This window comes from Calonectris borealis, chromosome 9, assembly GCF_964195595.1.
Source record: "Calonectris borealis chromosome 9, bCalBor7.hap1.2, whole genome shotgun sequence".
NCBI lineage: Eukaryota > Metazoa > Chordata > Aves > Procellariiformes > Procellariidae > Calonectris > Calonectris borealis.
In genome coordinates, this window is record NC_134320.1 from 18,927,034 (window position 1) to 18,944,696 (window position 17,663).

The following is a 17,663-nucleotide window of genomic DNA, read 5'->3' on the forward strand; positions in this document are numbered from 1 at the left end:
GCTCGAGGATGCTGCGCGGGATGCTCGGGGGGCGTGCTCGGGGGTGATCACCGGCTTGCTCGGGGGATGTCAGCAGGCTGCCCGGGGCTGCTGGCGGGCCGGCCCGGCGCTGCCCGTCCAGCTGCGCGCCCCGCGCTCCGCTCCGCGCCCCGCGCCGCGGCTGGCGGAGCGGCGGGGCCGGAGGGAGGCAGCGGGGCGGGGAGGGGGTGGCGTCTCCAGCCCGGCTCTCCCGCAGGCCAGGCTCCATTAACGAGATTATTATGCAAATGAAGCAGCCCTGTGCCACCCGCCAGCCTTACCTCATCCCCACCGGCGGGGAGGCAGGGCAGGGAGGTCCCCGCGCCCCCCACTGCGGGGGGCTGGCACAGGGCTGACAGTGCCACTCTGCCTGGCACCCCCCGTTCGGGGACCCTGCTGCCACCCCCCCTCCCCGCCCCCCCCCCCCGGCAGCCCAGGACTCAAGAGGGGCACGGGTGCGCACGGCCGGCGGCCTGTGCCAGGAGCACCCCGGCGGCTCGGCAGCCCCCGCCGTGCCCGGGCACCCTGGGTGTGTTCAAGGGGGAAGGGCGGTGGGTGGGCAGGAGACGGAGCCTGGGAGGCTCTGAGTGAGAGAGTGGGCACGGGGGTGGCACGGGGTGGCATGGGGAGGGGGCCATGCACTCACACACACACGCACACACGGGAAGGTCCGGGAATATTAAACTGCATTGCAGATAAATCCCCAACATAAATATCGTGAGCCGCTCTGCCACGGGGGGGCCCAGCAAGGAGATTTATAGCCCAGCAATTCCTACCGCCTGCAGCGGCCCCCCACAGTGGCCACGTACCCCGGCCCTGCGTGGCCGTCCTGCCTGCCATGCTCAGGGGCATCCTGCCACCCTCGCCTGCACAGCCCTGGGTGCTCGGAGGGGGCCCTGGGTCTTCCTGGGTGCTGGGGTGGGAACCCCAGGCAGCCCATACTGGGTGCTGTGCCACACGCAGCATAGGGACCCTGCTTGGCATGGGACGGGTGACTCAGCTGGCATGGGACATGCTGTCTTGTTCAGTGGGCACCGTGGGCCGGCCCTGGGCACAGCCCTCACTGCCTGGGGTAGCTGAGGCTACGCTCTCCTGTGCTGGGGTGCCGGGGTGCTGGGCACGGCCCATGCAAGGTGCCTACTGCAGCACTGAGACATGCAACAGCACACGCACAGGTAGTGGCACACATGTACGTCACACGTACACCCATGCACACTGACACGCACCAGTACAGACACACATGTTGTGCCCCCTGCCACACACACTCAAACACGCACGGCCGTCCAGCTCCCGTTACAGGCACACGTACCCTGGCACGTTTAGGCACACTCACACGCACACTCGGGCGTCGCAGCAAGGCTTTCCTGGGGCACACGCCAGAGCAGAGGGGCTCCGTGAATCCCGCCAGAGAGACGCCCCCGGCTTGGGCACCCTGACCAGCTGGGCACCACCAACCCCAGTGGGCTGCAAGGGCACCCAGACCCAGGCTGCTTCATGGGTAGGCACAGGGTGCTTGGCCCTGCCACTCACTGGCGGGGCTCACTGGCAGCTGGGGGCACAGGGCCAGGTGCCACCACACCAGCCTCCTCATGCCTGCACTTTCCCAGCCCCAAGACCTGCTTGGCACCTTGGTGGGAGCATGATGGATGCACACAGGAGGCAGGGGGCTGGCGTTATTAACAGCCCTGGGTATTGCTCCAACAGGGCTGTAAAAATTAAAGGCGTGTGGATATAAAATAATGGATAAATCTGAGCCGGCTGCAGAGCGCTGCGGCGTCCCGTGGGAGTTGGCAACTCAAGAAGCCGGGGTATGGCAGGACGGGATGGGCACCTGGGTGTAGATACGGGGTTCAGGCAATGCCTGCACCTGCTTCCAAGCACTGTCTTCCCCGCAAAATCTCCGCCGAGTGCCCCGAGGGGATGCGCGGGCAGTGCCAACCTGCGGAGCTGGCGCTGCAAGGCAAGTGGCTGCTCCTGAAGCTGGGATGGAAGGAAAAGAGGTTGTGCCTTTGCAGACCGGGCTGGGGGCACAGCGCACTTGCTCCTGGATGCCCACAAGCACTGCCCAGCTCACACAACCCCAGCAGCTAGGATCTGTGCCCTGATGCCAATACACCCAGATATGACCAGGCCAGTGTGACCCCAGGGTCCTGCCCGTCCTGCAGCCCACAGCTCCGACCCTGAGCAGGGACTGGGACAGCACCCGCCTCGCCAGCCCTGCTCCACCCTGCCTGTCCCGTGGGCCACCCCGCCGGCATCCTCATTTTCCCCAAGATTAGCCGCGGCGCGGGAGCCTCCGCGTACCACCAGCAGGTGACAAATAAGATTTTTCCACTCTCCCGAGCACTCGGCATGGGTCTGTCATTGAAAATGCAAAGCAGCACAGTGCCAACCACTGCCGCCCACCCTCCCCTCCGCCAGCCCCTCAGTGCCGAGCACCCAGCCAGCCAAACTCCCCCGTCATCACCGCTGGAACCCCACTGCACCCGCTGCTCCCCCTCGGCAGTGCTGGGGTGCTGGGCACGGTGCCCTCATGCCCAGGGGGGCAGGTTCCCAGGGGGTTTCTTAAAGGGATTCTAGTTTGGGGATGTCAACCTAGGTGGGCAGCACGGCCTCGCAGTGCCCTTTGGGTGCACCCACATGCCTGGCACTGCAGGGGGAGAGTGGAGCAGGGGGGTGCACTGGGGTCCCCACCATGCTGGGTATGTGCACCCCACCAGGGCCTGCCTGCCTCCAGGGTGGGCACATGCCAGGCTCCGGTCATAGGGGGCAAGGGTTTGTCCCCCACAGGAAACATTTGGCCCAAGACGTGCCTGCTGGGGTGGGCATCACCCCACAAAACCCACCCCAAGGGACCCCATCCCCAGCACCCAAGGGAAGGACAGGAGCACTCCACCCCACAGCTGGGCGCATCCACCCAGCATCCACAACCCTCACCCCTGGACCCAACCCTCCCAAACCCCTCAGTCCCCCCAAACCCCTCGGTCCCCCCACAACCCTAAGCACCTTGTTACCCGCCGCGCCCCTAGCCCGGAGCCAGCCGCCTCCCCAGCAGCCCCCGGCCCCGCTCCCCCCCGCCGCCATCGCGTCTCCCCTCCGCTATTGTCAGAGGGTTGCCTCTGCCTCTGTCTGCGAAATTAATTCGGAGGTGGAGAGGGAGAATTATGTAAAGTGTGGTTATTCTGGAGCGGCGGGGGAAGCGCGGCTGATGGCAAAGTGCCTTTTTGTGTGTTTAATATGCATTTTTTTCCAGCGGTGCATTTTCAGGCGGGTAATTTGCTGTCTTTTCAGACCCCGATCAGTATCATTTCTCCGGCAATGACAGCTTTTATTTGCACTGAAATGAATGCTGCGAAATTTCCAAGAAATAGCCGAGGCCCCGTTGGCTGCCCACCCCCGCGGGGCTGGGGCACAGGCACCCACCGGTGCCTGCCCCCCGCAGCCCCCCGGCTGGCCCCTGCCCGCGGCCCCACTCGCTGGCAGTGCCCAGGATGCTGGGCACATGCTTGTGCCAGTTTGCACGCCCTGAGCTCACAGGTGTGTGCACTCCCCTGGCTCCCCCACCCCTTGAGCCCTGCGTGCACATCAGCGCATCATGCCTAGGGGTGGGTATATATATATATACACACACCCCAATACATGTGCGCATATAGACACCCCTTGTGCACGTGCACACACCCCCTTGTGCACCTATACACCCTCCAGCACTGCACCCCCCCTTCTGTGTGTGCACACACACTCCTAGTGCATATCCCCCCTTAACGCATACACCCCCTCCTCCCCCTGCATATGTGCCCCTCCTTGTGTGCGGGGGGGGCCCCCCACTTTGTATTCCCCCAGACTTCGGCACAGCACCCATAACCCATGGCACCCAGCCGCCAGGAGGGTTTGGGGGTCCCCCATGCACCCCCCTCCCCCCCCAGCACAGCCCAGCCCTTGGGGAAACTGAGGCACAGAGGGGGCAGGCACAGATGGGTGCTCTCCCCACAGCCCATCACCCCTCGAGGCACCAGCAGCGATGGGTGGGAGCCTGGAGAAGACGCAGGGTGTGTGTCAGTTTGTCTGCCTGTCTGTATGTTAGGAGGGAGAAAGAAATGCTGTTTGTGTAGGTGTGCGCCGCGTGGGCGTTGTGCGCCGGAGCTGCTGTTGCGCCGGAGCTGCTGTTGCGCCGGAGCTGCTGTGCCGGTGTGCGATGCTGCCTTTGCAGCGGCTGTGCACACTGCGTGTGCACATCTGGGTGTGCACGTGTGCGCCCGTGTCAGCCCCCTGCCCGTGTCCCGGTGCGTGTGACGGCATGTCTGCAGGGGTGGCACGGGCACACACGTCTGGGCGATGCCGTGTGGGCATCTCCGACTGGGACAGCACCCCTGTGTGTGCAACACTGTGCGTGCAGCCGGGTGTGCTCCCCGTGGGTGCCCAGGCACACGTGGCCCAGGGGTGATGAATGGTGTTGGGGGGTGCCCATGCGTGTGCAATGCTGCACCTCCCCTACAACGCTGTGGAGGGCTGTACGCCCCCAGCCTCGGGTCCCGTACACCCCCAGCCACGCGTCCCCAGCTGCAGTGGAGCTGGTGCCTGGCACGGCCAAGGTTAACTCTGCTGGAGCCCGTCAGCACGGTGTGGGGAAGCTTTAATTTAATGAAGTGTGAGTCTTTTTATGGGCTTTTAATTACGTGGTGATAATTAACATTATAGGCCGCCGGGTCCCGCTGGTGCCCAGCTGCCCTGTGCCAGCTCCCGCCTGTTTGTAAATAAACCCCGCGGGCCACGTGGTGCCCACCCCGGGGCGCCCACCTCCCGTGACAGGGAGCAAAGCCAGCCCCAGCCCCCTGCACCTGCTGGGGTGGTGATTTGGGCACAAATTTGGGCACAACCCACTGCAAAACGTGGGGAGCAAGGCCTCCCCCCAGGTTTTCCCCGCAGCAGCACCCAGGCGCCTGGGTTTTTCCAGCCCACCAGCCGAGCAGAGCTGCCAGCTGGCAGTGCCAGGCTTGGTGAGAGCGGGCGCAGGCAGCAGTGCCACACTTGTGCCCCCTACTAGAGCCCGGCCTGGCCTGGAGCAGCCCCCCCCGTGCTGGGGCTAATAGGAAGCGATCTATCAGGCAGTGCCCGGGCACACTGCCCGCCTGCCAGGCACCTGATGGATTTATCACCCAGCACCCAGGCAATTTCCTGCCCTCCTCTAATCAATAAGCGGGGGCCGGGGGCAATGCCAGCTCCCCCCTGCAGGTCATTATGGGGAGGTGGCGATGCCCCATGAGACAGGTCCCAGAGCAAAGCCAGGGGACCCAGGTGTCCGGGCGAGGCCACCCCCGCCCCCGTATCATTTTCCCCCTCCCTGGCAGGACCAGGGGCTCAGACCCCATGGGGGGGACCCCTGCAGATTAAAGCATCTGGGTGCCCCCCACCCAGCAGCACCGGGTGTGCTGAGCAAGATCTGGGGTGCCATACCCCACAGCCATTAAAGCCAGCACCCGGCTGCTCCCCCCACACACCCAGCCTCACGCAGGGAACCCAGGCGTCCGGGCTCCCCTCCCCCACCCCTTCCCATTTAATTTTTCCTAATGAAAGGCAGGGAGGATGGCGGGGAGCCGGGGCACCAAGGTCGAGGCTGCCTTTAATCAATCCCCGCTGCTGGCTGGGTGCCCAGAGGAGCTGGTGGAGGAGAGGCTGGGGGCTGCGGGAGAGGGGGAAGCACAGGGAAGGGGGGTGCAGGGTGCAACCAAGGGGCTCCCAGCAGCCAACTGGGGCACCCAGTGCTCAACCCCCCCCGAGACCCCACTATCCACCACTGCCACCCCAAAGAAAAGGCACCGTGAATGCACCGCGCTGCCCAGCCGGAGCCAGGGCTGTGCCCGGATCCTGCCAGGGCAGCTTTAAGCCTCTGCAGGAGACACCCCCCAAAAAAACAACCCAACACCCTGCACCCGGCCCCCAACCCCTCCCTGCCTGCCGGCGGGGGGGACACCGGGGCTGGGGACATCCCCGGGCTCGGGCTGCTAAAGGCACTGGGCGAAGGAGGGCGGAGGGAGCAGGGGGAGCCGGGGGAGTGACCTAGAGCTGGGTGCTGGTGACGGCACTCACCCCGTGCACCAGCACGGTGGGGCCCAGCCCGCGGGTGAGCAGCTCCAGCTGGTGCAGGTAGAGCGGGTAGAGGCTGGTGTCGGCCGGCGGCCGCGGCAGGTAGAGGAAGCGCACGGCTGGCGCGGGGCTCTGCTCCAGGACGAGTTTGTTGGCGGCACAGACGTACTCATCCGACACTTGGGCGGCGTTGGCCGGGAAGTTCACGGCCCCTTCCTCCTCCTCCTCCTCCTCCTCCACTGCCCCGGCAGGCGCTGGCCCCCCTGGGGGTCCCCGGGGGGTTTGCCAGTGCAGGCGGGTGACGGCGTCCCAGGGCACCAGCTGGATCTGGGCCTGGATGCGCAAGTCCTTGAGGAGCTGGCGCAGCTTCTCCTCCTGGGCGTGGGGCATGGCGCCCGCCTCCACGCAGAGGAAGAGGCGCAGGCGGGCCCGGCGCCAGGCCCGCGCCATGTTGAGGACGCAGGCCATCTGCAGCAGGAAGAGGCTGCAGGTGTCGGCGTAGCGGGCGCTGTCGGGCCGCAGCAGGTTGACGGGCCAGACGTGGATGGTGGGCGGGGGGCTGGCGGCCCGCCGCAGCTCCCAGGCCTTGTCCAGGCTCTCCAACTGCCGGGCCAGCAGGACATTGCGAAGCATCTTCAGAGCGTCAGCCACGATGCCCACGTACTCGCGGGCCGACAGCAGCTTGGGGTCGGTGGGCGCCCGCAGCGGGGGGAAGCCCAGGGGGACCTCCTCGCGGGCGCTGGTGAAGGCGGGGTGCTGGGCCAGACCGTCCTGCGGCGCCGTGTCGTCGTAGAAGCCCAGCACCAGGGTGTTGGGGCGCATCCCACCTGCCAGAGAGACCGCACCGGCCTGGCTGAGCAGAGGTGGAGGGCCCCACCAGCACTGCAGGTGCCCCCAAGCCCCAGCTTGGCTTTGGCATTGCTCACCCTGGTGATTCCAGACCCCTCAGCAGCATGCACCCAGATGCCTCCAACACCCAACTTGACTTTGGCGCTGCCCCCACCGGGTGCTTCCAACCCCCGTGGCATTGCCCATCCAGGTGTCTTCAAGCCCCTCAACATTGCCGACACAGATGCCTCCAAGCCCCAACTTGGCTTTGGCATTGCCCACCCAGGTGCCTCCAAACCCCTTGGCACTTCTTGCCCCACAGGGGCAGTGGGGTGGACCCTCACCCGTGCCCAGCCTGGGCGCCACTCACCGAGGCCGGAGGTGAAGAGCAGCTGCCGGACGCCGTGCCGCACCGAGGGCGCGAGGGTGAGGCTGACAAAGGCCTTGACGTTCAGCTTGTCCACCAAGCTCAGCCACGAGTCCTGCTGGGGCTGCAGCGGGTCCGAGGGCAGCGTGTCTGCGTGGGGAGCGAGAACATCGGGGGGTTAGGGATCCCATCTGGGGGGCTCACCCTGGTGTCCCCGCAGCACCCCCCTGCCAAGCCCTGTGCCCACCCCAGCACCCACGAGACAGGGAGGGTGGGAGCAGGTGCTTCCAGTCAGAGATATGAAATTATACATAAATATATAAAAAATACCCAGGCAGCCCCATCCCCCCTCCCCAATTTCAGGCCATTAGTCACCGTGGCAACGGCGGGGGGGGAGCAGAGCCCATGCATCCGCTGGGGCGGGGAGGGGGACAGCCACGGCGGGGATGGGGACAGCCACGGCGTGCACCAGGGAGCAGGCGCGTGCAAACCAACGCACGCCGGGGTGCAAACGCGCCTGAAGCACGTGGACGCCCAGCGGCAGGCACGAGGTGAGGATGGACACAGGCAGACACGTGCGCAAGGCTGTGCCGAGTGTGCGCCCACACGGGCGCTGGGTGTGCGTGGGCATTGACCCGTGCAACAGGACTGTGCTGCACGGGGGCCCAGAGGAGCCTGGGTGGCACATGCCACGCGTGCACACCAGCGCCGACACGTGCAGGAGCCCCATGGGCACATGTAGGGATGAATACTTGAGCACACACATGTGCAAGCATGCAGGACGCATGTGCAAGCACACATGTGCACAGGAGGTGTGGGACACACACAAGCCACCTACGTCCCCCATACCGTGCCAAGCCCAAGGCGCCACACGTACCCAAAACACTGACATTGCCCTGCTATGCCCACCCTACCCAGCCAGGAGCTGGGCAGTGCTGGCACCCCATGGACTCTGGGAGCCCCCCAGCACCGCAGCAAGGGGCAGAGGCCACCAGTGCCGGGGACAGGGCAGACCCTCACCCAAGTCCTGCAGCTCGACATGGCCCAGGACATAGAGGCCACTCTTCTTGAGGTCGTTGACGAAGTCGATGAGGCGGGCGCTGCCCCGTGGGTTCTGCACCATCAGCAGCATCTGCGGCCGCCAGAACTTGACGTGATCCTTCCGCACGTCCAGCATCAGCAGGTACTTCCGCACCTGCAAGGAGGGAGGGCAGCAGGTGAGGAACCCTCCTTTCTTCAATGAACCACCCATGGGGATGCCAGCCCCGAGGACACGCTGCCCGGGATGGAGCTGCCATGGGTACACCACCTTGGGGACACCGGCTCTCCACCCCATGAGGGGACAGCAGAGGAGGACAGGGCTCACCTGGTGGAAGATGAGGGCCTGGCTGATGTAGCCCCAGGTGCTGCTGGGTGAGAGGTAGTGGAGAGCAAGGAGGAGGAGGAGGAGGAAGCCCAGGCTCGCCGAGGCCGACACAGGGCTGATGAGGAACATCATGATGCAGCAGCCTGCGATGCCCAGCAGGCACGTGTGCCAGGTGAAGTACCGGAAGGTGGGCCTGGAGCAGGGAGAAGGAGACACCCGCTACCGTGTGGTCCCTGTGCCAGCTGCAAGGCGGGCACAGCAAGGGGGGCTGTGCCAAGGTGCCAACCAGCCACCCAGCGAACCCCACTGCGCCAGCCCAGGGCATGCTGGGCATCCCAGATGCCTGCAGGAGAGGGCACAGAGGGGAGATGGTACCTCCCAGAGCAGCGGGCAGCCCCTTGCTGCCAGCCCCTGGCAAACAGGGGTAATGATGGTTATGGGGCTGGCACTGCCCTGGCATGGCCGGGGGGCCAGGTAGAGTCAGGCAGCGCGTGGCAGCGCCCGCTCAGCCTGGCGCAGGGAGGCGGAGGCGGGGAGGCAAGAAGCTATTATTTTCTCTAATTGTTGTTTTTCCTGAAAGGTAATTAAAATCCTTTTCCGCTGTGCTTGATGGAGACCTCAGTGTGGGGAGGGGGGGAGCACCAGATGCGGGGTGGGCGAGGGGACCATTGCCATCCACCCCAGCAGCCTCCCCCTCCCCCAGGGACCGATCCTGCCCCATCCGTGCCCAGCCAAGGGAGCAGCTGGCGGGGGCCAAGCCCCAGCCTGACACATACACCAGCTCGCCCTTAGGAATGGGGTGCTCTGGGAGACCCCCGGGCAGTGCCACCCAGCCCTGCTCCAGCACCGTCTCTGTCCCACCTGGGGGACTCTCCCTCCCCGCTTCAGAGGCACAGCACCCCGCACCGAGGGCGGCAGGCATCGCCCAGGAGGGAGATGAAGCTCCCCCTCAGCCACTCTGCCGTGCCCCCCTAGATTTGGGCAGCCCTGCCAGGCCAGCCCCATGCCAGGGTACCCCTCGCCCCCCACCCCAGGCTGGGGCTGCCTGCCACGCACACTCCTCCTTCCTGGAAGATCTTCTCCTCCCCCCACCCAGGATCCCCCTCCCTCCCCCTTCCCCGTTAGTTTAATTAGCGCTAATGGAAAGTGGGCTCCATCACTGCTTGGCAAGCTGCCTGGGGGATGCCGGGCGGGCACAGGCTATAAATTACCTCCGGAAAGCCTAAGGGGAGGGGGCGGGTGGTACCCGGTTGCACCAGATTTATCTGTACCCACTCGGCAAAGCGGTGCCAGGGCGTGGGGACTGTGCCAAGCCAGTGCCACACCGGGACCTGGCCCCTTCTCCCTCCCAAGGGATGGGGGTATCTTTGCCCCCCTTAATGCCCAGGAGAGGGGTACTCAGTGTCTCTGCCCCAAGAGGGGCAGCGGGCACAGGGATGGCAGGGGAACCGCAGACAGACGGATGGACGGACGGGTGCCTGCCCAGCATCTAAGCAGTCTCCCTCCCCTGTGCCAGCGGGTACCTGAAGTTGGGGGCCGATGCCCACTCCAGTGCCAGGCAGGCCAGGTTGACGGTGGCGTAAACCAGGAGGAAGAAGGTGGTCACGACCCCCGCGATGGTGTTGAGCTTCCCGGAGAAGAGCACCAGCTGCAGAGAGCACGGGACGCGGCACAGGGTGAACGCACCCCCGGGGATGGCACTCTTGGCATGTGCCCGAGCCAGCCCTGCCGAGCCTGGGGCATGCCACAGCAGCGTGCCGGGAAAGGGTATGGGCAGTGCCACGCGGGCACGAATCCCTGCCCCTTGCTGTGTTTTATCCTTCATTTATGGGCTCAGGGAGAGAAGGGCACAGCCGCAGCAGGACACCTGGGGCGGGGGATACCCAGGGGCAGTGGGATGTGCCAGGCTCCATGACACCCAGCCCAGGCGCCAACCACCTTCACCCGGTGGGGCTGGGAAAGGAGCATCGCCGGCAAACTGACCTGTACCACCAGCCAGGAGAGGATCACCGCCATCACGGGGTTCCCACTCGCAGATGTCTTCTTGGCCAGCGTCAGCGCCCGGCCTGCGGGCAGAGCAGGGAGGTTGGGCTGGGGCACCCGGGTGGGCACCAACAGGCTAGGCCACCAGGCAGGAGTCCTGTCCCCACCCTGAGGGCTGAAGCGCGGGCAAACGCCAGGGCATACAGGTGATTCAAGTGGGCACACGCCAACCCATAGAACATCCCCCCACACCAGCAAGAGGGTTCCCTGGTGCCAGGGCTGGTCCCTGGTAGGGTAGGGTCTGGCAAGTACCGGGGCGCTCCGGGCACTCACCGAAGAGATCATCCCGGGCCAAGGCGTAGAGGATGCGGGATGCCCCGATGAGGTTGCTCATGGCCGCAGAGAGGGTGGCAGCGTAGATGCCCACCGTGACCAGGGGCGGGAAGATACTGATGTCACGCAGGAAGCCGTAGTCTTTCTGCAGGAGGGTCCTGGAGAGGGACACGCACATGCTGGCACCCGCCTTGGCTTGGGCACACCCTGGCATGATGGCCCCAGCGAGGGGACGGGTGGCTGTACCTGTTGCAGGTGGCACACATGAGGAAAGCCAGCAGGTTGTAGACGAGGTAGGTGAAGAGCACGGCAGAGATGGTGCCCCGAGGGATGGAGTAGCTCGGGCGTTTCAGGTCCCCTGTGGGCAGGAGCAGGCAGCATTAGTGCCCACAGGCACAGCACCCCCCTCCTCTCCTCCAGCCTCAGCTCCTGTTCCCGGTGCCACCCAGCCCAGCACGCCCTGCCCGTACCTGACATGTTGGAACCTGCCATGATGCCAGTGCAGCCGTTGAACATCACCGCAAAGACGGAGCTGAAGCTCATCATCTGCCCGGTGGTGTAGTCCACCCCATACCCACCTGCAGGACACACGGGCACAGGCTGTGACAGGCTCTCCGGGGTGGCATAGCCCCACCATATAGCCTGTCCCCATACACAAACCATGGGAGAAACCACCCCACGGCACTTGTTTTGCGTCCACAAGCTCCCCTCACCCTCCGGTGAGCCCCTGCCCATCTGGAGGTGCCAGTGTCACCCCTCCCCGGGGCACAGGTGCCACAGTGGGCAGAGCCACTCCTCACCGCCCAGGTTGTCTCGCAGGGTGGCGAGTGAGAAGCCGGTGAAGGAGCCGTTCTCAGTCTCGGAGCCGTTGAAGTGGGGCAGGCGGATGGGCACCCCAATGGGCCGTGTGGCGAAGAAGCTGACGAGGATGGTGCCCAGGACACCCACGACAATGAGGAAGATGAGGAAGGTGGCCTTGGCATAGATGGAGGCGCCCACGAGGCACACGAGGAGGCAGAGGGCCAGCAGCACCGTGCCATAGAGCAGCTCGTACCAGTAGCTCTGGGGCAGGACGTGGACACCTGTGCCCGCTTTTTGCCCTGGGCAGAAACAAGTCAGGATCAGCGGGGCTCAGAGGGGGCATCACTGGGAGCTGAGAGCCACCGGTGTTGTGCCAGGCATGACGGGCACCAACTCACTGGCCAGAGGGCTGGGTGAGCTGTGCCAGCTATGCTGGGCATGGTGCTTGGCACGCCTGGCAGGGTGCTAGGGCTACACGGGTAAGGGATACCCGCTGTCCCCTGCCACTACACAGGGGGGTACTCACCAGGTGGGATCCCAAAGCTGTCCACCACCGCCTCCACCAGCCCCAGCACATAGAGGGCACTGCCACACACGTTGGCCAGGAAAAACATGATCCCGATGCTGCCCCCGAACTCCGGGCCCAGGGCACGGCTGATCATATCTTGCTCAAGTCAAAGGAAGATGCCAGCAGCCCAAACCACCATTGGGTGCCCCCACCCCTCCCTCCCAGGCCAGGGGGGTCACAGCCCCAACGTGTCACCCCAAGGCCGCTGGGTGGTCACCCAATTTTGGTCCACATGCCCTGCCCCGGCAGCACCCACAGCAAAGGATACAGTAGGCTCCTCCGGCATCCAGCGCCCCGTTGGTGGCAATGGCACACACGGACAGCACCGTCATGCTGATGATGAAGTATGCCACCGCGAACATGGCCAGCGCTTGGTACAACCCGGCATGGCCCACCACGAACCCTGCCAAGGACAGGGGAGAGGCCGGTGTGCCTGTTAGGTGGGCACAGACCACCCCCCAGAAAGGGTCCCTGGGCGCAGCCAACCCCCAGACCTCATCCTCACCAAGGCACAGGGGCTGCTCCCGTCCTCCCGCCCACAGCTCCCCCCAGACATGCCACCCCCTTCCCTGCGAGGCTAGGGATGTCCCCACCCCGGGGTGCTGCCATCTCCCACCCGAAGCAGCATCCGGGGCCAGCCCAGCCGGTGCCCCCCACCTCAGGGCATCTCCATCCTCCTGCCGTGCCACGATCAGGCCCGGGCGCACCCTGGGCATGGGCAGCTCAGAGAGGCACACCCAAAAAGCAAACTCTGCTGCGTGCCTGGCCACGGGGCACTGTGTGGGGGGGGTGCCAGGACCCCGTGCCCTGCTGCCACCCTCAGCGGGCAGGGGGTGCCCTGCATGCCAGCTCGGGCACCAGGAGCTGATGGGCTCCCCGCGGAGCAGTTGCAGTTCGCGTTGCAGCCCCGCTTCCCCGCTGCAAAGCAGGAAGCAAAAGCAGCCCCAGGGCGTCCCCGCCAGCCGGGGCACGGCTCCCCGACCCCCCCCGCCCCGGGGACAGGGCACCCAGAGCCCCCCGCGGCCCTGCCCGGGGTGACGGGAGGCGAGCCCAGCCGGCAGCGCCGCGGGCAGGAAGGGGCTGCCCTTGGCTGCAGGGAGATGCCCTATCTCAGCCGCAAGCCAGGCCGCAGCCATGCCTGCGGGCAGCGAGGGGGGTGCCGGGGCACAGCCGGGGCACGGGCATCGCAAGAAGCCCTTGGGGAGACAGGCTGGGTTTGGGGGCACCCCCTGCGATCCCTGGAAGGCCGGAGAGTGCCCAAGTGCCAAAAGCAGGGGCGGGAGAGGTGGGGAAAATAAAGGGGCGTCCCGAAAGCAGTGTGGGGGTAAGCAGGAGGGGCTGCTCACCCTGGAGATCTGGGGAGTGTTTGAGGCGTGGGGGAAGCAGGAGGGTTGCCGGGGGGAGGCACGGCCCCCCCACGATGGGACAGTTCCTCTTCCCGGCAGTTCCCCTCCCCCTCGGCCCCGCACTTCCCTTCCAGCCCCGCTGCCCCCCGGGATAACGCACCCCTGGGCGGGGGGCAGGGGCAGGCGGGGGGACCCCAGTGCCCACTGTGGGGTAGGGGTTGGGGGGTCAGAGCCTGTGCGAGGACCCCAAACAGGGGGGTGGGAAGGGGGTGAGTGATGGCAGGGGAGAGCTGTGCCCACAGCTCAGGGGATCCCCCAGGCAGGGGAAGGGGCTCAAGGCCCTCCCAGGGCCTACCGGGCCCCCCGGGCACACAGCCAACTCCCGCCCTGGGCTTTCCGTGGGCGGAAAGTGAAAGAGGAAAAGCCTTCCCTGTTCCCGGACCAGGGCAGACATTGCCTGCCCTGGGCCTCTGCCTGCCCCAGGCCAGGCTGGGGCATCTCCCTCCCCCGGGGTCCCCCAAAGAGCTGCCACCTCTCCCAGTCCATGCCCAGCCTGCCCCTCTAGTTCGCACAGTAACAGACTTATAACCCAAACTGGGAGCAGACCGGGACCCAATCTGTGCCCTCTGAACAGCACAGAGCCGGGGGGGCAGCTGGGTGCCTGATGGGGGACATCAGGGTCCTGCCCTGGGGACACCATGTGGGAACCGGGAGAGAACTGGGGTGCTGTACTGGGGGTGCTGGAGCCCAGCGCTGGGGGATGCCTGGGGAGCAGTGGGGTCCCAGCACTGGGGGATGGGAGGACACAAGGGCACTGGGATCCCGCTTAGGGAAGGCACTGGGGTCCTGCCCCAGGGACACTAGGGCTTCAGACGGGGGTCCCTTACTGGGGGCACTGAGGTCCCTAACTGGGTTCCTGTCCTGCGGGTACAGCAGGAGCCCTGGGGGCCCAGGCTAGAGGGGTCAGGAGGGGACACACAGCACTGGGACCCCAGCCCGGGGAGTGATCTGAGGGGGCACTGAGAGGGCACTGGAACTCCAGACTGGGAGGCTCGGAAGAAGGCACTGGGGCCCCAGACTGGGGCACTGGGGTGAGCACTGGAGGGGAGCACTGGTACTCCAGAGAGGGAGGCTTGGGAGAGGGCACTGGGAGGACACTGGGGACCCAGACGGGGGGAGCACTGGGACGTCGGAGTGGGAGGCTGGGGGGGAGCACTGGGAGGGCAAAGGGAGGACACTGGGGCTGCAGACTGGGGGGCTCGGAGTGAGCACGGGGGCTCCGGACTCCGGGCACTCCGGACGCAGGGAGCCTCGGGAGGACACAGGGCCCCGGGATGACACGGGGCCCGGCCTGGGGGTGCCGGGCAGGGATGGTGATTTTCGGAGGGCCCCGGCAGGCGGCCGGGAGCAGGGGGCGGGAGCGCCCGGGGGGACAGCGGCACTCACCGAGGCGCAGGAAGAGGACGACGCTGAACATGGAGAGCAGCGTGGGCACCACGACGCCCAGGAAGGTGGGCAGCTTGCGGGGGGCGGCGGCGGCGGCCCGGCCGCGGGCGCGTTCCCGGCCCCGCTCCTCCTCGCCCGAGCCGCCGCACAGGCGGTACGTGAGCAGCGCGCTCCGCTCCGAGCTCGCCATGGCCCGGCACGGCCCCGGCCCCCGCCGGCCCCGAAACGCGCCCGGTCCCGGCCCCGGCCCCCGCCCCGGCCCCGGCCCCCGCCCCGGCCCCCGCCCCGGCCCCCGCCCCGGCCCCCGCCCCGGCCCCCGCCCCGGCCCCCGCCCCGGCCCCCGCCCCGGCCCCCGCCGGCCCCGCCCGCCGACCCGGGCCCGACCCGCCGCGCCCCGCCCACAGCCCCGCCCCTCACATCTGACACGCCCACGCCCCGCCGGATAGGCCACGCCTCCGGACCCTCCCCGCCGGTAGGCCACGCCTCAACCTGCCGGATAGACCACGCCCAACCCCTGGGGTACGCCCCGCCCCCGGTCCCGCCCAACTATATAGGCCCCGCCCCAACTTGCCGGCTAGTCCCGCCCCTTTGTTGACCCCGCCCACAGCCCCCCGCCCGTACCCCACCCTTATCACGGCCCCCGGTTCCAAATGTACCCCCATAGTGGGCCCCCGCACCGCCCCCCCCATCCCCAGGCGTGTCCCACCCCAACACCCCCATAGCGACCCCCCAGCCCCAGTGCCACCCCACACCCCGAATCCCCCCAACCCCCGGCCTTCCCGGGGTCTCCCCCCTCCCGGTACCCGGCACTGACCCCCCATCCCCAGATTTACCCCACTCCTCCCGGCACCCCAAAACCGGCCCCCGCGCCCCTGCATCGCCACACGCCCCCTGCTCCCGACCCCCCAACGGCCGGAGTCACCCCGTGGCCAGCACCCCGATACCGACCCCGATACAGGCTGTCCCCAGGGACCCCGGTACTGCCCCCCACCCCGGTGCCCGCTCCCCGCGCCCCCCCCCCTCGCCGGTGCCGGCCGGGCTCGGCTGCCCGCGCCAATTACCGGACAATCGGGGCCCTCGGGGGCGCCGTCCCTCCCTCCCTCCCCGCCGCCGGGGCTGGGATCTGCCCGGGCCCCGGGGTCCCACTGCCGCCGCCGCCCGGGGCGGCCGAGCGCCTCGCCAATTAGGTTAATGGGGTTGGCACCGGCACCGGGGCCGGGAGGGGGGGGCACGGTGGGGCCGGGGGCGAACCCCACGCCGGCCTTGGGCACCCGCGGTGCACCGAGCGGTTGACCCCCACGACGCAAGCCCGTGACACGAGTGGGGGGATCCATGCGGGGACACCGGGGCGGAGCGCGGGACCGCTCCCCGCGGTGGAATGGCGCTGCCCCCCCCGCGTCCCCGCCGTCCCCCGTGGGGCGGAGGCGCAGCGTGCCCCTGCGGTGTCCCCGCAGCCGAGGTGGGAGCCCGGCGGGGCCGGGGCTTTCATCTGCGGCGGGCCTGTCGCCGTGCCAGCCGCGGGCAGCGCCGCGCCTTTGATGTGCCACTGAAGCGGCATTGTCCGCGCCCCGCTGGCACCATCAGGGCCGGGGGGGGCCGGGGGGGAGCCCGGCACGGCCGGGGCTGCGGGCACGGAGGCGCCCCTGCCCCTAATGGGGAGGGGGTGGTGGCAGGGGCACCCCTCCGGCCCCTAAATGGGGATGGGGACACGGGCACCTCCTGTACCTAATGGGGACAGAGAGGGGGGCGTAGGCACCCGCTAAGGAGGAGAGAGACGAGGGCATGGGCACCCTCTGTCCCCCAATGGATATGGGGACACGGGCACCCCCTGACCTCTAATGGGCATGGGGACACGGGCGCCTCCTGCCCCTAGCAGGGACAGAGGTGTGGACCCGGGCACCCCTAACAGGGACAGAGATGGGGGCATGGGCACCCCCCGCACCCCAAAGAGGTGATGGGGACGCGGCCGCACCCTGACCCACCAAAGGAGCTGAGGCCGGGCCCGTGGGCACAGGAGGGTGGCAATGGGGGCAGGAAGGCGGTGTGGGCACCCCAAAAGTGTAGGGCCAATGGCAAGCCGAACTGTAGACACTGGGGGTCCCCCTCCAGCTGGGCAGATGAGTGTGGCCCCCCCCTATCCCTGGGGCCAAAGCTGCCCCCCCGACCCGGGCACGCTACCCGTCTGCTGCCTGCCGCTGCCGACAAGCGAGAGGCAGCCGGTGCCTCGGGCCCACCTGCCCGCCCCGGCGTCCCCCCGGGGCGCGTCCTCCCCCCCCGCACCCCAGGCGAGGAACGGCCTTTGCGTGAACACGAGGTGCTGGGGGGGCACCGTGGGGGGGTCCCCGGGGGCAGCCGGTCCTCAGCACGGGGGTGCAGTGCCCCTGCCCGGGGCGGCCCCTTCAGCCAGGGTTGGGCTGAGCACAGAGGGACCCCCCCGCCCCATGGGTCGTCCCCCGCCTCTCCCCCCACCCGCGATGTCCGCCCGGCCGCTCCCGGCCCGCTGCCCGCCTTTGAAGCCCTCGGCGG

The 17,663-nt window shown here is 67.6% G+C and overlaps 1 protein-coding gene across 1 annotated transcript; it reads right to left on the reverse strand.

Moving 5' to 3' along the window:
* Positions 1–4,668: 4,668 nt before the first annotated feature.
* SLC12A9 (solute carrier family 12 member 9) lies at positions 4,669–15,381 on the reverse strand. The gene is made up of 13 exons (XM_075157201.1): positions 15,138–15,381; positions 12,614–12,748; positions 12,304–12,441; positions 11,777–12,076; positions 11,447–11,554; positions 11,223–11,334; positions 10,977–11,134; positions 10,644–10,726; positions 10,184–10,308; positions 8,661–8,853; positions 8,315–8,489; positions 7,298–7,444; positions 4,669–6,926 (listed from the first exon to the last, which is right to left on the reverse strand). The coding sequence occupies exons 1-13, from the start codon at positions 15,325–15,327 to the stop codon at positions 6,073–6,075; spliced, it is 2,718 nt and encodes a 905-aa protein (XP_075013302.1). The 5' UTR covers positions 15,328–15,381; the 3' UTR covers positions 4,669–6,072.
* Positions 15,382–17,663: the final 2,282 nt, after the last annotated feature.